This window comes from Narcine bancroftii, chromosome 5 (assembly GCF_036971445.1).
Source record: "Narcine bancroftii isolate sNarBan1 chromosome 5, sNarBan1.hap1, whole genome shotgun sequence".
Classification (NCBI taxonomy): domain Eukaryota; kingdom Metazoa; phylum Chordata; class Chondrichthyes; order Torpediniformes; family Narcinidae; genus Narcine; species Narcine bancroftii.
Window position 1 is genome coordinate 131,697,763 of NC_091473.1, and position 20,750 is coordinate 131,718,512.

General features: G+C 45.7%; 2 protein-coding genes across 4 annotated transcripts in view; both read right to left on the reverse strand.

Annotated features, from left to right (window-relative positions):
- LOC138763970 (holocytochrome c-type synthase-like) overlaps positions 1 to 20,750 on the reverse strand; it is a 43,820-nt gene that overhangs the window by 18,747 nt on the left and 4,323 nt on the right. Inside the window, exon 1 of one of the 2 annotated variants that reach the window (XM_069939069.1) lies at positions 4,287 to 4,373. The exons of the other annotated variant lie outside the window; for it this stretch is intronic. The gene's annotated coding sequence lies outside the window, so the exon portion shown is untranslated. Of the gene's footprint in view, positions 1 to 4,286; positions 4,374 to 20,750 lie in introns of those variants that run through there. 2 annotated transcript variants of the gene reach the window in all.
- Positions 14,889 to 20,750, reverse strand: part of tlcd4a (TLC domain containing 4a) — a 74,127-nt gene continuing 68,265 nt past the window's right edge. For both annotated transcript variants that reach the window (XM_069939072.1, XM_069939073.1), the window contains one exon: positions 14,889 to 18,531. In XM_069939072.1, coding sequence (XP_069795173.1) covers positions 18,213 to 18,531 — 319 coding nt within the window. In that variant the 3' untranslated portion in view covers positions 14,889 to 18,212. The remainder of the gene's footprint in view (positions 18,532 to 20,750) is intronic.

The window sequence follows — 20,750 nt, forward strand, 5'->3', positions numbered from 1 at the left end:
TCTGAGTCAGCCTGAGTTTACCCTGGGTGCTCCAGTTTCGTCCCACATCACAGGTTAATTAATCACTATAAATTTCCCCAGTAAATTCATCTGTAATAACTTGAAGGGTACATGGGCAAAAGAAAATGGAATTGGTAGTCAGCGTGAACTCGACGTCTGAAAGACATTATGTATGGCACAGGATAATTCTGTGAGCGACTGAGGTGTCACCTTTCCAAAGATGTATTACATTGAGATTGTCTACTTAAATGGAGATAAGGCATTGTATTTGAAGAGCAGGGGATTTAAATTTATTGCTGGACAATATTTCTTGCATTCAATGCCACTTAATGCAGTTTACAGTGTTTTTTTTTAAATGGGATCTGACTGTGAGCAAACTTAAGATTGCATTTGAGTTTCATCAGAACTTTGAGGAGTCACAAGGACATGAAAAAAATTACCCAAGTGAATTTTCTTGTTTTGCAGAAGCACAAATTTATTGAAGACATTTCAAACACCGTACCAACTTATTCAAATGTGGCGGTGCACATAACTGCATGTGGCACACCGCCCCTGCTTGTCACGCGATGTCATCAGGGTAGTCGCTGCAAAGATAGCGTCGCATGTCCATCTCTTCCAGTGCAGACCCGCACTTATGTCAGCATGATGCAAGTTCCAGGATGCAAGGAGCGGCCTTAGATCAGCCTTAAAGGATGCAGCATGTGCTAAACGAGCTCTCAACCCGTCTCAGTTCTTTCGCTGCGCTCTAGCACAACACACTACACTGGTGATCCCGATGAGTCTCCACATTCTGAAGATGCGGCACAATGGACCCAACAGCTGTAGGCACCGTTGCGTTGAAGCTGCCCACTTTCTGGACGAACAAGCCCAGTTCCAGATCAAACAGATTACCTTGGATTCAACGAGATACTTCTACATCATCAGCTCACTTCACGAGTCGATGACCTCATCCAGGCACCGCCAGAGGAAGGTAAATACACGGCTCTAAAGAACTTCCTCATTAGTACTTACGGGCTATCACAACGCGAAAGGGCTGCCAGGCTCTTTCACTTGGATGGCCTAGGGGACAGGACGCCTTCTGCTCACCTTGGCAGAGGGACACAAGCCCTGTCTCATGTTCGAGTTGGCATTCCTTGACCAAATGCCCAAAGTCATTAGGCTGCTACTGGCCGATGTGGATTTCAGCGGCCCAACACAAGATCGCGGCATGGGCAGATGCCCTCTACCACTCCACACGTGAGCCTGCAGACACACTTAACCATTTTACAAGGCTGTCATCCAAGCCAACGCCCAAAGCCAGTCCAACAAGTGAGCAGAATCTCTCCTCCCCCCCCCCCCCCCGCTGCCACAAACCGAAAGGACCAATCTAAAATGGTGCTTCTACCATCAACAGTGGGGTGCCACCAGCCATGCTCGTTTCATGGGAAACGACAGGGCCAGCCCCTGTTAATGGCTACGGGAGCTGACCAACTGAACAGCCTACTCCACATCTGGGACAGGATTTCGAGCCATACATTCCTCATCGATGTGTGCAGAAATGAGCATCATTCCCCCAACTTCGCTTGAGACACGTACAAGACCTCATGGCCTCACTCTGCGCACACCTCCATTCAAACTTTTGCTAAGAGATGCATTCCTGTGTGTTTTGGCAGGACCACTTTCATTTGGTCATTCACACTGGCATCCGTGGACAAGCCTCTGCTACGCACAGATTTCCATCGAGCACACTGTCTATTGGTAGACCTCAGTTCTTCCACACTGTTGGGATCCAACCATTAACCACGTACTCGCCTTCAAGTCTGACCTTCCAAAATGCTTATCTGGATTGAACTCCACCTGCTATTTTTCTGCCCAACTCCGCGTCCTGTCTGTATCCTGTTGTAATCTACAACACTAACCACAACTCTTCTGACCTTCGAATATCCACACACTTACTGACACACACTTCAACATCTTCAACCTGGTTATTTATAAAAATCAAGAAGAGCAGAGGTCCCAGAATAGACCTGTGGAACTCCACTAGTCACTGTCCTCCAGGCATAATACCATCAGTCTACAACTGCTCTGCTTTCTACAGACAAGCCAACTGGAAATAGATTTGTTGGAATTTGCTTGCTGAACTATCTACAGTTGAGAGATCATGATATTTGCATTGGAGTATCAGAAATAATGCCCTATTGTTGAAGTAAACATTCAAAAAGACTTGTTTATTTTTTTCCAGCGATGAACTTTAAAATCCTTCTGACCACAGTTACAATATTAGCAGCTTTTATTCCACATATAAATGGCACAGGTATGGCCCAATGTCAAAAACAAGACTAATTCAAGCCTAACTGGCATGGGGACACCAATAAACTGGAGCATAAAGCCCTGCAAAAGGCCCAGAACATCAGAGCCAAAACTCCCCCCATCATCGAGAACATCTACGGGAACGCTGACATCAGAGAACATCAAGGATGTTCATCAAGGATCCACACCACCCAGCTCTATTTTAGATGCTACCAAGAGGAAAGGGGCATAGGTGTCACATGACTCACACCACCAGGTTCAGGAAGAGCTGCTCCCCCTCCACCATCAGACTCCTCAACGACAAACTCAATTGGGGACCAATTTAAGGACTCTTACTTTTGCACTTTATTGATTTTTATCTCTCTATATTGCACAATTTGTTTACTTTTCTTTACTTTTTGCACACGTACACTGAGTACAGAGCTTTTTGCACTACTAATAAGTAGTAATTCTGCCTTGCCACAGGAAAAAGATTCTCAATTTATATGTGACGTCATACAACAATAAATCTGAACTCTCAAATCATCGAAGCAGTTGATGATGTACATTGTTAATGCTATAAAATGGCACTTACTTTCCAATAACGTTTTCACTGATGTCTAGTTAGGGTTTCATTGGGATCACTTAGCTCCAAACCTTACTGCTTTCGTCCAAAGACGAAAGAGCCAAATTCTAAAAGGCAAGTCACCACTTCAACATCAAGGGACTCCTTGGCATTGTGGTAAAGGAAAACATTCCAGTGGATGTAGCCATACATCACAGAAGATGGTTATGCTTGTCAGAGGTCGTCACCCATATAACCGTTTACAGCACGGAAACAGGCCATGTCGGCCCTTCAAGTCCGTACCGGTTCACTTGAACAACTCCACTAGCTCCTCCGCAAACACCTGAGGAAGTAAAGGCTTTCTTCATGATGCTGTTGGTGCCTTGAACATTACTGCAGAAATCCCTCAGGGTGGTACCCAAAACCTTTGTCATTTACATTCCTTCCGTCAAAAGCCAGAAGTAGCAAAGTTTGTTGATGATCTCTGGTCAATTTGCAACGCTTGTGCAAATAAAGCAACCCATTTCTGCACATAACATCAGCCAAGCAAGGACAAAGTGGCAAGTAACATTTGTGCGACAAAAGTGCCAAACCATGACCATCTCCCACGAAAGGTATGAGGGGTTAACAGGAAAACAGGCCAGGTTGATCCAGGGAGTGGGGTAGAAGTCCAGACACCATGACTGACCTGGGGGTGTGAAGGTCTCAACACTCCTCTCTTGCCAGACTGACCTGAGACAAGGTCTAACACCCTCCTCTGCCAGACTGACCCAGGGATGGGGTGCACTAACCACCCCCCCCAAAAAAAAACTTCTTCTACCAGACTGACCCAAGAAAGGGAAGGTCTCTCCTCCCCTTCTCCATCAGTCTGTCCCAAGGAAGGGAAGATCTCACCTCTTCTCTGCCAGACTGTCCCAAGGAAGGGAAGGTCTCACCTCCCTTTCTGTCCCAGACTGATCCAAGGAAGGGAAGGTCTCACCTCCCTTTCTGTCCCAGACTGATCCAAGGAAGGGAAGATCTCACCTCCCCTTCTGTCCCAGACTGATCCAAGGAAGGGAAGGGAACCCTAACCACCCCCACAGCCCCCCCCCCTTCCCCTTCTCTGCCAGACTGTCCCAGGGAAGGGAAGGGAGGGAAGGGATGGGAGGAAAGGGAGGGGAGGGAAGGGAAGGGAGGGAAGGGAGGGGAGGAAAGGGAGGGGAGGAAAGGGAGGGGAGGAAAGGGAGGGGAGGAAAGGGAGGGGAGGAAAGGGAGGGGAAGAAAGGGAGGGGAAGAAAGGGAGGGGAGGAAAGGGAACCCTAACCACCCCCACACCCCCCCCTCCCTCCCTCCCCTCCTCTCCTCTGCCAGACTGTTCACCACATGTCCCGGACCCAATCCTCGGCCCCTGCCCAAGCCTGTCTGCAGCTCAGCCCCACCCAAACAAGCCGACCCCCTGGGGTCCGGCTCTCACCTCCTCGCAGCCACTCCACCGATCCTCAAGGTGAAGGTGCACGCAACCCCGCGCCGCGCAGAACCTCCACCAATAGACCGCTTTCCATAAACGTCATTTCCGCCGCTCCGTCCGGTCCGCCGCTCCGTCCGGTCCGCCGCTCCGTCCGGTCCGCCGCTCCGTCCGGTCCGCCGCTCCGTCCGGTCCGCCGCTCCGTCCGGTCCGCCGCTCCGTCCGGTCCGCCGCTCCGTCCGGTCCGCCGCTCCGTCCGGTCCGCCGCTCCTTCCGGTCCGCCGCTCCTTCCGGTCCGCCGCTCCTTCCGGTCCGCCGCTCCTTCCGGTCCGCCGCTCCTTCCGGTCCGCCGCTCCTTCCGGTCCGCCGCTCCTTCCGGTCCGCCGCTCCTTCCGGTCCGCCGCTCCTTCCGGTCCGCCGCTCCTTCCGGTCCGCCGCTCCTTCCGGTCCGCCGCTCCTTCCGGTCCGCCGCTCCTTCCGGTCCGCCGCTCCTTCCGGTCCGCCGCTCCTTCCCACCTGATTGCTGGTGAACTGCACGTTTTACGCTACTCCAGTGTGTACCTTATATAATCACTGCAGCCCTCGTGGGAAAGAAGCATCCAATATTCTTCTCATAATGCAATTTCCAGCGGAGAGGCGAGGCGCATGATTTATATTCCACTCGAGGACTGGTTGGAGCAATCCTGCTTCCAACTGTGAAGGCATTTGGGGAGTAAAATGCAAGATTCCTTTATTGTCATGTACCTAAACACCTGGCGTCACCAGGGGGGGTGTGGACCGGACCGGGTGACATCATCAGAAGGGGGTGACACCATCAGAGGGGGTGGGGGTGACACCATCAGAGGGGGTGACACCATCAGAGGGGGTGGCACCATCAGAGGGGGTGGGGGTGACACCATCAGAGGGGGTGGCACCATCAGAGGGGGTGGCACCATCAGAGGGGGTGGGGGTGACACCATCAGAGGGTGTGGCACCATCAGAGGGGGTGGCACCATCAGAGGGGGGTGACACCATCAAGGGGGGGTACCATCAGAGGGGGTGGTACCATCTGAGGGGGTGGCACCATCAGAGGGGGGTGACACCATCAAAGGGGGGGGTCACACCATCAGAGGGGGTGGTACCATCAGAGGGGGGTGACACCATCAGAGGGGGGTGACACCATCAGAGGGGGTGGGGGTGACACCATCAGTGGGGGTGGCACCATCAGAGGGGGGTGACACCATCAGAGGGGGTGGCACCATCAAAGGGGGGGTACCATCAGAGGGGGTGGTACCAACAGAGGGGGTGGCACCATCAGAGGGAGGTGACACCATCAAAGGGGGTCACACCATCAGAAGGGGTGGCACCATCAGAGGGGGTGGTACCATCAGAGGGGGGTGACACCATCAGTGGGGGTGGCACCATCAGAGGGGGTGGCACCATCAGAGGGGGTGGCACCATCAGAGGGGGGGTGACACCATCAGAGGGGGTGGCACCATCAGAGGGGGTGGTACCATCAGAGGAGGATGACACCGTCAGAGGGGGTGGTACCATCAGAGGTGGGTGACACCATCAGAGGGGGTGGTACCATCAGAGGGGGGTGACACCATCAGAGGGGGGTGAGACCATCTGAGGGGGGTGAGACCATCAGAGGGGGGTCACACCATCAGAGGGGGTGGCACCATCAGAGGGGGTGGCACCATCAGAGGGGGGTGACACCATCAGAGGGGGGGGTGACACCATCAGAGGGGGTGGCACCATCAGAGGGGGTGGTACCATCAGAGGGGGGTGACACCATCAGAGGGGGTGGGGGTGACACCATCAGTGGGGGTGGCACCATCAGAGGGGGGGGTCACACCATCAGAGGGGGGTGACACCATCAGAGGGGGTGGCACCATCAAAGGGGGGGGTACCATCAGAGGGGGTGGTACCATCAGAGGGGGTGGCACCATCAGAGGGGGGTGACACCATCAAAGGGGGTCACACCATCAGAAGGGGTGGCACCATCAGAGGGGGTGGTACCATCAGAGGGGGGTGACACCATCAGTGGGGGTGGCACCATCAGAGGGGGTGGCACCATCAGAGGGGGGGTGACACCATCAGAGGGGGTGGCACCATCAGAAGGGGTGGTACCATCAGAGGAGGATGACACCGTCAGAGGGGGTGGTACCATCAGAGGTGGGTGACACCATCAGAGGGGGTGGTACCATCAGAGGAGGATGACACCGTCAGAGGGGGTGGTACCATCAGAGGTGGGTGACACCATCAGAGGGGGTGGTACCATCAGAGGGGGGTGACACCATCAGAGGGGGGTGAGACCATCAGAGGGGGGTCACACCATCAGAGGGGGTGGCACCATCAGAGGGGGTGGTACCATCAGAGGGGGAGGCACCATCAGAGGGGGTGACACCATCAGAGGGGGTGGCACCATCAGAGGGGGTGGCACCATCAGAGGGGGGTGACACCATCAGAGGAGGGTGACACCAAAATGACAGTCTATAAAAGTTTTGTGCAGTGTTTCAGCAGAAATGTATTTTTAAATAATCCCTGTAGTTATAACAAAACATTTTCCGTAAGCCCAATTTACTCGTATCAATATTTATTGACAAGGCTAAAACTCTCTCTATGCTAATTTACTTTTTGAACCTTCTCCTGAGCTGCAGTCAGAGCTGGCATTTATTACCCAATTACAATCACGCTGCGAATGTGCAGGCGCTACCAGTTGCTTTCGTTGCTACTTTTGTCAAATATTCTGGTGTTTTAGCTGCAATATTGTGGCAATTCGTATTTGTAAATACATTGAGGCTGTGTGTATGATAATGTCATTTAAAGGTATAATTTTAATTTTGCCTGTTTATCTCACTACTATTGCCATTGGATTTAGTGAGTATACAGGAATTGTGGTTTACAAGTAACAAAAAAACATTACTAAGTGTTATATACAGTGGAAACTTGGAACTAATTTATGCTGGAGCATGAGCACTGCAAGACTGTAAGAGCCGCATCACACTTGAATGGTGAGCATGCTCAGTGAGACACATTTGTAAGAGCCACATCACAACACACAAGACATGCAGCCTGACCAGTACTGATATAAATAAAACTTTGTGCTGTAAACTTACAAGCTTCTCTGAGTGTTTATCAAGACTTCTGATGATACAACCGAGGACATAGTGCGTGAGGAGGTCCAGGGTGGGGCGGGGGGTGGAGAAACGAGACCATGACTGGGTAACACCAACCCTAGTGTCAACTTTTGCTTGCCGTAAAGGCACACAAAAAGATGCCACTAGCCTGACACCCCCACCAATAAGAGAAAGAGATGCAAGAAAAAGAGTCCCTTCAGAAATAGTGAGTCTAAATCTGTGCTCCGTTAACCTTTGGATCTGCAAGGCATCCTGTCCATTCCAACGTGAACCCGTGCCCCTGGTTCTGAACCTCCATTACAATCATGAAGCTGTTCACACCCGAGGCACTTCTCGCTATGGGCACCCGTTGGGCGCTACCAGAGACAAAGACTGAGGGGAATGATAGGCTTTATTACACACGAGGCCCAGGTCAAGGCTAGGGAAAATGAGGAGAGGAAGAGGGGATTCGACCTTTATGGCTTGGGTCACATGGGAAGAGTCTAGGAGAGGATGTCATCAGGACAGGCCAGCCTGTACATACAACCATATCATTACATTCACCCCCTTGTTTTAAATAGAAACCACCGGGGACAATCAGAGAAAAAAAAGGGGGAACGGATGGAAAGGCGGACACTCCCTCCGATTAGAGGTTGAGTCGCGTGGGCGACTTCCTCCTTCTGCCGGACCGCTGAGGGGCCGGTGTGTCCATGTGTCGCTCCTCCGGAGAGGAGGCCATCGCGGGAGAGTTCGAAGCAGGAACCATCTGGGTCAGGGTGCTGACGAGGGACTCCCGGGGGGATGGGAGGTCCGCTGCCTCACAGGGGGTAGGTTCCTGGAAGTCCGGCGGTGAGGCAGGAGGCTTGGTCTCCAAGTTTGTATTCCTGTGCAGTGCAATCAGATCCGCAGTCTGGTCAATGGCTGGCAGGGCTGTTTCAGGGTCTCCGGCCCTTGCCAAGTCTCTGATCGGTAACTCACAAACGCATATTGGGGGTTGGTGTGAATGAGATGCACCGCTTCCACCAATGGGTCCATCTTATGGTCCCTGATGTGCTTCCATAGCAGGACCAGCCCTGGGGTTGCCAACCAGGGAGGGATGGATGAACCGTTTGCTGATCTCCTAGGGAAAGCAAAGAGGCGTTCATGCGAGGTGGTGTTAATAGCAGTGCATAGTAACGACCAGATGGCATAGAGAGCCTCGGGCAAAACATCCTGCCAGTGGGACACTGACATGTTCTTATTCCTGAAGGCCAGGAGCACCACCTTCCAGACAGTGGCATTTTCCCTTTCCACCTGGCCATTACCCCTGGAGTTATAACTGGTGGTCCTGCTGGTGGCTATGCCTCTGGCTAGGAAGTACTGTTGCAGATCCTCATTCATGAACGAGGACCCCCGGTCGCTATGAATATAGTCGGGGTACCCAAACAGGGTGAAAATGCTGCACAGCACCGCAATAACAGTCGTCGAGGTCATATCCGGGCAGGGAATAGCAAAGGAGAACCTGGAGAATTCGTCCACCAGCATTAGGAAGTAGGCATTCCTATTGGAGGTTGGGAGGGGGCCCTTGAAATCAACACTGAGTCATTCAAAGGGGTGTGTGGCCTTAATGAGGTGTTCCTTTTCTGGCCAGTAGAACTGTGACTTACATTCGGCACAGATCTGGCAGCGTCTGGTCGTGGACTGGATGTTCTTAATGGAGAACAGGAGATTCCGAGTCTTAACGAAATTGTACAGCCTTGTGACTTCAGGGTGGCACAGATTGTCATGCAGGGCATGGGGACAGTAGAGAAGCACACTAGTGCACGTCCCTCGGGATAAAGCATCTGCAGGATTGTTGAGTTTACCTGGCCAATACAAGATATTGTGAATATAGGTGGATAACTCGATTCTCCATCAAAGAATCTTGTCATTTTATATTTTACCCCGCTGTTTTGCATTGAACACGAAGGCCAATGTCCTCTGGTCAGTCAGCGGGGTAAACCTTTTACCGGCCAGGTAATGCTGCCAGTGGCACACCACCTCAACGATTGCTTGTGCCTCCTTCTTGATGGAGGTCATACCTGTTCCTTCTGGATCTCTGGACTTAAATGCCTTTGATCTGGCTCTCAGCAGATTCCATATATCATTGAACAGCCAAGGCATCAACCTTGAATATGCTGACTGAAGCATGCATTGCCTGATATATTACTACCGAAGTACAACACTTCACAGTCCATCTGCCAGTTCTCCGCTCATATCTCCATGAACTACATCCTGCAGTGGAGAAACACAAAAGCTGCAGATGCTGCCATCCTGCTCTATCCCTTGTCACCATTCTTCACTATCCACAACTCTGCCAATGTTTGCATCATCCACAAATTTATTAATCAAGCCATCTACATTTTCATCTTGTGAGGCTCCAGCTCTAATCCCTAAGGAACACCGCTGGCCACAGACTTCTTCATACAGAAACACCTCTCACCCATAACCCTACGCCCAAGTCAATTTTGAACCCTATCCACATCTCAATAGATATCTTGTGATTTAATCTTCTGGATCAACCTAATGAGGAATCTTGTTAAATGCCTTACGAAAGTCCACATAGATGACATCCACTCCCTTGCACTCCATCATCTATGACAACTCGTCAAAAAACTCAATCATTTTCAAGACATGACCTGCCCCAAACCAAACCTTGCACCCTATCCCCAATAAGCCCATGCTTTTCCAAATGCAAGTAAATCCTATTGCCAAGAATCCTCTACCACAGATCCAAGGTCGAACGTTTGCTGGAACAATATTGGTTACTCTCTCGTCCTCTGGGACCTCACCTGTGGCTAGAGGGAATACAAAGATCTCCGCCAAAGCCCCGGCAATCATCTCTCTTGCCTCTTTCAATAACCTGGGACTTTTCCAACTTAATGTTCTTCTTTATATCCACATGCCCTACAATATTAGCATACCACACACTGATCTCACTATCCTCTGTGACCTAATCCTTAGTGAGTTACCAGTGCAAAGGACTCGTTTAGTACCTCTTCTGCATCCTCTGGCTCCACACAGACATTCCATGCTTTGTCCTTGAATGGTTCTAGCCTCATCCAAACTACCCTCTAATTACCTGCTTTGAGTTATATTTGGTCCCTGCCTAAATTTCAGCTTCATAACACCTATATATGTTTTCTTCATTCTTTTGTCTAATTTTACATTTATCATCATCTGAGGTTCCTGAATCTTGGTTTTCTGTCTTTCTTTCACTGGAATATTCTGGTCCTGAATTCCTATCAGCTGGTCTTTAAAGATTCCCCACACGTCAGATGTGGATTTGCCCAATAACAGCTCCTCCCAATCTACTCTCCTCAAATTCTGCCTAATACTGTTGGAATTAGTCGTCCAACCAATTTAGCACTTTCCCCTTCAGGTCTAACTGTTCCTTATCCATTAATATCACAAGACGTTATGATCACTGTGGCCAAAATGGTATCACCGTCAGTCATTTGGCTTGGCTCATTCGCCAATATGGCCTAATATGGTAACTAAATTCCTACTCCAATACCTGTTAGTATCAAGTTAGTCAGCACAAAGATTGTAGATCACTTTTAAACAAGCAGAAAAATCTCTCCATCATTAAGAAGCTACACTCCATGTATGACAACAAGTGAGAACAAGATACGACGTCCCAAGCACTTATCATCTAGGCTTCCATATGAGAGAACATAGAAGAAAATTGTTCAGTAAACCAATGAACCAAACAAATGCTTTCTGTTCATTTATAAAGTGTTCTTTCAGCAAGTTGTTCAAATTTTAAGCAGAGACCTTTTACAACTGGAATATGATGTATAAATTTAATCAGAGATAAAAATTGATCAGATATGACATAAAATGGTTTCACTATCCACAGAGGAGGTATATTTTTCAGAAGTTTGTTTACAGCAGAATAAGAAATGGAAAGTTAAATTTAAATGATATTTACATTTGATAAAGCAATTGAATTCACCGCAGTTCTTATGACATTGCGTTAATTTGCTATTTGCAATATAAGAAGTTTAATCACAGAAAATCACAAAATAAGGGCATGTGGCTGACCACCCATCTCACCAGAATGAAGCTTGGAAATTCAATTCCACATACTTCCTTGATTTTTATCTAACCATTCAAATATTGAAAGTTACTTCTGTATCTGTTTCAACCTGGCAGGTCATGAAAAACTGCCTCCAATTTTTTTTTCCCACTTTGCGATCATCTCAAGGCTGCATTCTCCTTTTATAACCAGTGGAATCAGAATTTATTGTCACGAACGAGTCATGAAATTTGTTGTTTTGTGGCAGGATCACAGTGCAGCCCATTCATTGCCCAACTCATCCAACCCCTACTAGAACAATTTGTAAATATTTTAAATAGCAAATAATTACATTGCACTAATATTTTACAGTTCCACAAGATATAACTAATTCTTAAACACTGCTTCATTATTTTAGCCTTAGAATTGCATCATTTGGCTATATTTATTGACAATTCAGTGGACAACTGCAAATGCAACCATTACACCCTTCTTAAAAAGGCACAAGAAAAGGAATTAAGTAGCAAGGAAGTACATCTCAAAAAAGCCACATCCAGATACATGAATAAAAATTTATGGGAATGCAGGCAAAGGGAAAACAAAAGCACAGATACAATTATAACAGATCTTTCATGATTAAAAAAAACCTTAAATAATATTTCATCACAAAGCCCAAAAATAGCTGCAAATTTTTTAAAAAACATTCAACACCATGGCCTGTAAGAATGGTTCCTATGTTAAAAATAAATACTTCTAATTTTTGAAAAAAATATACAAGTCTACCTGGAGTGTATTTTTTTAAAAATCTATAAATATATATTTCTTTTAAGTGTAGAAAGAACAATTTACCTTTAGCAGACACTGGCTCTCGCAAGACTGCAGCAAAATTTCAATCAGCTATTTGATAAATGAGAACATCACTAGCAAGCCTAACACACCAGATGTTCAAACTGGAACCTTTTTGTTTAAAAGGAGAAGGCATTGATTAGGATTAGGAACTCCCATCGGTTTACTCCTTCATTGACCCGTAAAGGCTATGGCACCTTTGGTAGGCTGACTGCAACATTCACAGAATAGAAATCAAATCTTGAACAGTTTATCGAAATGACCCTGCAGTTTTTATATACTCTCGTGTATTTCTGGAAAATCTCAAGATTATTTTATATCTGCACATAATTTCAATGGTACTTCAAATGGAAAATTAAAAATGTTGCAGTCTTAAAGTCCCAAGATTATTTTCTACCCTTAAATCACCATGACTAACATAAAACAATTAAAACATTGTAAAATGTGGTGGAAAATCAAAACAATTTTCCAAATCTCAAATTTCCTTTTTTGATCCTTAACTTTTTGTCATAAAAATATTACATATGCATATATCAAAAAAGTGATGAAATAGGAAACTAAAGCTTTTTATTGTGGTGTGTAACAATTCCCAGATAATTTGGCATACAGCCTTATGTTTCATATAGTTCAAATAATTAGTTTCATATTTTAGTATGGAACATTGTATTGAAGGTTCTTTCATTTCCCAAGTTAGAGTCTTTGGATTAAATTATTTAAATAATTCTATTCAGAGCAAAATAATTAGACCAGGGGGTCGGCAAAGTGGTCTATATTGACCCTTGGGAGTCGATGGGACTATCCAAGGGGTCGATAAATGTCTAGGCTATAGAGAAATTTATTATTGATAATATTTATTTATTTTACATGCTGGGGGGGGGGGTGGGGTCGATGGTTTAAAAAGTTTGCTGACCCCTGAATTAGACCATGCCTTCCTAGAAATAAAGACTGCTGAAGATCACAATTTGAACACTGGGTGGCTAATGTTGCAACAGCAAAAACACACAAATGCTGGAGGAACTCAGTCAGTCTCGCAATGTCCATAGGATATTTGGAGTAAATGTATGGAGTTTTGGGCCCCATATCTTATAAAGGATGTAGCAAGGTTGGAGAGGGAACAGAGGAGTTACCAGAATGATAAGGATAACATATGTGGAACACTTAACGGCTTTTGGACTCTATTCATTAGATTATAAAGGAATGAGAGGGTATTTCAGAAACATTTTGAACAATGAATGGATTGGACAGACTAGATGTAAATAAGATGTTTCCCCTGTTGGGTGATTTGAAGGCACGGTCTTAGAATTAGAAAGTACCAGTTTACAACAGAGATGAGGAGAAATTTCTTTAGTCAGAGGGTCATGAATTTGTGGAATTCGTTGCCACATGCAGCTGTGGAGGCCGTATCTTTGGGGGAATTGATAGTTATCTAATTAGTCAGGGTATCATGGGATATGGGGACAAGGCTGGAACTTGGGAATAGACGTGAGAACAGTTTAGCTCAGGGAGCTTTCACGGAGCAGACTCGATGGGCCAAATGGCCTGCTTCTGTTCCTTTTTCTTGTGATCTTGTGAGATCTGGCTCAGGCCAGAAACATCAGTAATATCACTTTACCTCCTATGGACGGTGCACGACCGGCTATGTTCCTCCAGCATTTCTGCGTTTTTACAATCACAATATCTGCAGACTTTCATGTTTCGCTCCCTAACGTTGCAATATTCCATTTGCAATATATAATTAAATTCAAATAAATCACAATTTAATGTAAAATTGTGATTTGGTGTTTCTTGACTTATTAAGAGAGAAGGCTATTGATGAAACGAATGTGAAACCATATTACAGTGATAATGTCCAAGGCATCACTCCAATGTTCTTGAATACTAACACAAGTGACAACTTAGTGACAAAAAATGTACAAATAAAATAATGTCTGATAAACTAAAACAGTTATAAAAAGTTTAAAGATGCATGCCCCAGAGACATGTTTAAGGGCTGAAGCAGACTTTGTAACAGGCTCAAATGATTTAACAAGTGTTTCTTTTGAATAGATTAAAGAACTCTTGTAATGAGCACCTGCTGAATCTAGGGTCCCATTCGACTGCATCAAATGGCTCTACAGAGGACCATTGTATTGATTTATAGAGATGCTAACCAAATAATAAACATTATCTGCTTGAATTGACTTGGTCAAAACAACCTCATCCTTAACTGCTCATTTAAGGCCCTGTGCACTCATTCTCTTCACCTTGACGAATTTGAAAACAGTGTGTCAAAGAAAGGTACAGCACAGAAACGGTCTTTGGTCCCACCCTTCTTGCTATTTTTCCCAATTCCTCAACACCCCCCCTCCAAAATTCAACAATTTTACTGCTCATCTACGCTCTAAGGACAATGGCAAGTGACCAAATAATCTCCCAACCTGCATAGGATGAGTTATAGGGGGAATCAGGAGTGTCGGGAGGAAACCTACATGGTTGCAGGGCAAAGTTCTAAACTCATGCTACCCTGTAACCCTCTTTTTTTTCATCCATTCTATATATTTGTTAATATATAATTCGACCTGCTGAATTTTCCCAGCTTTGTGTTTTTACATCCCGGCCCCTAGAGCCTGGAGGCAACATACCATCCTGCAGTCTTGATCTTGTCCACAGAAACTCTGGCCTTTACCACTGACTCTCCAACACCCAGTCACTACTGCTGATATCTTCTCCTCCCTAACTTGTGAGCCACAGGGGCAAACTCCATGCAAGAAACCTATTGGAGATTCAATTCAGTTTAGTTACCTTGTTTAGTAAGTTTCTTAAAATATTAAAATTGGTATTATAGTGGACAGTGAAGGAGGTTATCTGAGATTAAAATTGGATCTGGATGATCTAAGAAAGTTCACCAAGGAATTTTTACATTTAAATTTAAACATACAGCACAGTAGCAGGCCATTTCGCTCCACAAGTCCATGGCACCCAATTTACACCCAATACAGGCCCGGTACGTTTCAAACAGTGGGAGGAAACCTTAGTCCCCAGGGAAAACCCACACAGACACAGGGAAAACATACAAACTCCTTACAGACAGCACAGAATTCAAACCATAGTCCCAATCTCTAGCGCTTTAAAGACGTTGCGCTAATTGCTACAGGCAAAATTTAACTCAAGTCCAAGGTGGTGCACTTTGGTCGGTTAAATCAGAGCAAGCCTTGCACCATGAATAGTGTTGCAGAGCAAAGTCCTGGGAGTCCAGGAATCTAGTTCCTTGAAGGTGGAAACCCAAGTGCACAGGGTGATTAAGAGGGTGTTTGGCATACTCACCTTCATTGGTCAGAGCATTTCCTACAGGATTGGGGGTGCATTTGCAACTGTCAAAATGTCAATAACCACACTTGGAGTATTGTGTGCAGCTCTGGTCACACAGCTATGGGAAAGGTGTCATTACAGCTGGAAAGGGTGCAGAAAAGTTTCACGAGAATGTTGCCGGTGCTAGGGAGGTTAGTTATAAGTAAAGGCTGAATAGGTTGGTATTTTTCTCGAGAGCACAAGAGGGTGGAGAGTGACCAAATGGATGTACAGTATATATTTTTTTAAAAATCACAGTGGGGTATTGACAGGGTAAATAGTCAATCATTTCCCCTTCCCCCCCACCCCTCCCCAGTTCAGGGAAGTCTAAAAATAGAGGGCAGAGTTTTCAGTTCAAAAGGTACTCGAGGACAACTTTTTCATGCAAAAGGTGATATGTATATGGAACGAGCTACCCAAGGAAATGGTCGAGGCAGGTACAATTACAATATCTCAAAGACATAATGGATAGATGTACTTGGATATAAAAGATTTAGAGAGATTTGGTCCAAATATAAGCAAATGGTACCAGTTTATGTGGATAACTTCTTTGACATGGAGACATTGGATTTAAGGGCCTCTTTCTGTCTTGCAAAACTCTATAGTTTTAATTGAATAGAAATGCTGCACAGAACCTCTACATAATCAAAGAAACCTTACTGCTTATATCTGTGTAATAGTCAAATTCTGTGAATCAATTTTTAGGATAGAATGGGGGGGGGGGGGGGCACTATTACACGCATACTAGTTTTGACTGTGATAAGTACCTGTGTAATCCGGGGCCTCGGGAGTTCCAATGGACAGGCATCCAGCTGGGACCAGTTGATACATTCAGGGTGTCAGAAGCTCGGATTGGTGGCGGGCATCTGGGACCAGGCAGTACCCCTGTGTTCGGAGTGTCATGAACACGGATGGGCTGGCTGGCGGCCAGGACCAGGTGGTAGGTCCACATTTGGGGTGTCGAGAGCTCGGATGAGTGGGTTGGCAGTCTGGACCAGATGATAAGTTCAGGGCTTCGGGAGCTCGGATGGGAGGACGGGCAGCCGGGACCGGGTGGTAAGTCCATGTTCGAGGCGTCGGGAGCTCAATGAATGGGCAGGCGTACGGAACCAAGAGATACATCCACATTTGGGGTGACAGGAGTTTGGATGGGTGGGTGGGCAGTCCAGGTGCGGGTCCGCAGTCAGGTGCTCCGTTGGGTGGCTGGTCAAATAGAGGATGACTTTTATATGGCATTGACTATTACATGTTTACATGTAATAGTACAGACTGGGGTCTGTAAGGAGTTTGTACGTTCTCTCTGTGTCTACGTGGGTTTTCACCGAGGGCACCAGTTTCCTACCACTGTGTAAAATGTATCAGGATTGTAGGGTAATTGGGCAATACAAACTTGTGGACAAAATGGCCTGTTACTGTGCTGTATGTGTAAATTTATAAACTTAAAATGTAAACACCTGCAGTTTCAAATCAATCTCCACATTCGATAAACATTAGAGTGGGACAAACCTTTGTATCAATTCTGTATGCCTTGGAGGAAGTTCAGGTCATGATTTAAAAGCAATTTGTCAATATTAAAATGTGAGAGTGACGAAATTAAAACGGTCATATCTCACTGTGGATGCTTTGCTCTCATCTACCTCACGTGAACTAAGGTCTTAATGCCTGTTCATTGTTCCCAAAGGAAACATAATTCACTGTTAAAATCTACAATACTCTTTTGTCCTAGATTTATATTCAATTTACACATTAAACAAGAAATTAATGAAAGTACAACAGTAAGTATTACAAGGTTAAATCCTAGAAATATATTGATGGCTGCAACTTTTGTGAATAAGTACAAATATTTTTTTTTTGAGGTTCAACATGTAAAGATTCCTGCATCTAATATACCGTCACTAAAAATCCCTAAAATAAAACAATGATCCAGACAGTCAGCAGACCAACTTTGACTTCTCATGAAGACATTTCTTGAAATTAGACAGTGAAATGCAGATTGTTTTTTTTTAAAAGTTAAAAGGAGTTCATTTTTTGCCTGCATTTTGACAAATTTGATCCTCCCAGCCTGCAAGAATATGATCCTTTCTCAAGGACGGGCAGTGCATTTGGGATGTCTTTCCTTGGCTGAAGGCACAAAGGAAATACAGATTGTTCTTTAACAAGTTTCCAAATGAAGATTACTGCTGTTGGAGGGATTTGGCATGGGCATCTTCAAAGCTGTTGTTAGCAAGTTTCAAAAAAAAACCAAGATCACAACTTCTTTCATATCAAGAAAATATTCTGATTTAGGCACTGGTTCACAGCAGTCAGAGCATTATGAAGATTTCCAAAATAAGCAGTGCAAACCTAAAATTATATATTGATGGAGATAGCCCAGAGTTGTATGGAACCAGCATGCAACTCAAGTGCCTCCATTTATGCAAGACAAGACCAAGCAGAAGATAACCAGTGAACATTCAGCTTTCGTACTTCATCGTTACAACTGTTTGGGTTTATAATGCAAATGCCACACCTGTATTTGTGCTCAGTCCTCTGAACTTGTACAGAACGTCATTGACTCACGTGCACAGGATTCCAACTAATAGCAAGAAGAAAAAACGAAAGACGCCAGAGTAAAATGAACCTCTAATGTTGTTTTCCGTTTTCTTGGATGTTTGCCTTCTTTACCCTCTTGCAGGAAAGTAAAACTTTGCGGCATCCCCTAGCAATTTTAGACATCCACATTACATTCATCGCATCTAAGCAGATACTAGTGATGATCCAAACAAATTGTGCTTGGATTCCAAGCCTGTAAAAGGCCTCTGTTCCAAACGTGGAGATCATTTTGCTATAGTATAGAGGCATGACAGCAATTCTCACCAGGAAGAATACCACTGCCATCAGTAAGCCGTTAATAATGTTTGATTTGGAAGTTTTAGGATAAAGTAATGCTTCAAAAAACCACCTGAAAGGCAAGCACAATGTTAAGAAACACTTTGAATCTAACACACAATGAAAGCACAGCTTGTGCTTTTACAACATGATCACAACACAATTCCACCAATAAAATGGCAATCAGATTCACAACAGTGACAGAGAGATAAACATGTGACCTGAATCCCAGCCAAGTCAGCCTCTCTCTTCCCAGCTGTAACAGACAATGGTCACAGCGCTCCCAGTGGGGGTGTTTGTGGTGCAGCGTCCCCCATTTGGAAAAATTTTTGAAAATGTACACACAAAATTACCAGTTTCCAGCCCCAGCCATTAAGAAACTAGTAATTCTAAACAAAATCTTTTTTTTTACAGGGAACACAGTATATCAGACAGACACGACCATCTGTACCCAAACTCCATGCCACTTCCAAATCACCAGGCAGTTCCTGCTTGACCAATGCTCAAAACAGGGTGTCTGGTTTTTCTGACCCCAAGCAGAACTTGCCCAGCAGTGCCCTTGCCCAACTTGCATCCAATCCCCTAGTAACTACAACCCTGCTCTAATCCCCAGGCAGTACTCCTGCCCAATCTGCAGCCAATTCCCAGGCAGTAACTAGCACCCCTGCCTCGGATCTCTAAATAGTGCCATCCCGTCCTGTGCCCAGCACCCAGAGGCAATGGATTCTGCAAGCCTTGCCTTCTCTTCTCTCCCCAACCTTCTGGGAGCCATCACTTCCCTCACCTACAGACTCTCACTGCACCATCCATTCACAGGCCAGCTCCCCAATGCCAATAAAGCGGGCTCAGGATTTCCTCCCCGTAAACCATTGCAGCTTGAATTTCAGTTAAGGCGGCCTTGAAATGCTGCAGTTACCTGAACGGAGCTGCTACTCCTGCCGCCTCGGAGGCTGATAACAGGCGACCAGCATGTGTCGCTCACTGCGCTCACTTGCCTCGGCCCTACAGGCACACCTGCACATGCACAGCCCACCTCTTTCAAGGTGCTCCATTCAGGCGTTATCGATCTAAACATCGACGAGGAAGGGAGCAGCGAGCAAGCGTGCAATTTGACGGCCAGTCACAGCTGTAGAGGTAACAGTGCTGGCAAGCAAAGGGATGAAAAACTTGGAAATCATTTTAAAAACACAGAAAATCAATTTTTAAAACGTGTATAATTGACATGCCTGTTAGTGTAATACCATATTTCCTGGCAATTCCATAGAACACAACAGCACAGAAAAGAGGAACTTCAGCTCTTCTAGATTGTGCCAAACTATTATTCTGCCTGGTCCCAGTGAACTGCACCCAGTCCATAGCCCTCCGTACCTCTCCCATCCATGTATCTGTCCTCATTTTTCTTGTGTCAAAATTAAGCCTGCATTCACCACTTCAGCTGGCAGCGCGTTCCACACTCCCACTACCCTCTGTGTGAAGAAGATTCCCCCCTAAACTTTTCCCCTTTCACACTTAACCCTTGTTCCCTAATTTGTATCTCACCTACCCTCAGATGAAAAACGCCCGCAACTTTAGAATCAAATAAAGTGCAACCAAACCGGAATATCTGGCACAAACACAGGGCCACCAGGTGAATAACATCAAATTTGGTGGTGAGAGTGATTTCTTGGTAAGCTATCCACAGAATAGAGATTTAAAGAAAAAGAGCCTGTCCATATAGATCAAAGAACATCATAGTGAAGCGATAAATTTGTCACCTATTTTACCACTGAAGAAAAACTAGACAGTCAAAAATTGTGCTTATTCTGTATTTCTCTCTCTCTCTCTTGACTTGCTGATGTACTTTCTTTGTTTAAAAGTAGTAATGGAAAGTCATTTTTGACATTCAAATTTAACGACAACCCTTAAGGCATGAGGGAAATAATTAATTTAATGCAAAGCTGGCATTAAAGAAAGGCCATTAGCCCTATCTTTATTTCCTCATCCTGCTCAAGGTGCAAACAAGGAGAATCCTTGCCCTTTGCAATGGAAGCTGAGACTACAATGCGGAGAAGTTTGTCGAGCTGTGCAAAGTATTCTGCAGTAGAAGAAGAAGGTAATACAGAGAGCAGGTCACCAATGTGCAAGACCATTTCAACCCAAACGAGACCGAGTGTTGAAGCAAAATTAATTCAGGCAAATCATGGAAACTCCATTATAACTTGTCATGTTCTTTATCAAATAATCCTATATCACAGAATTCTTTTGCATTTTGGGGATATCTCATTATATTATTTGTGGTATTTTATGCCATAT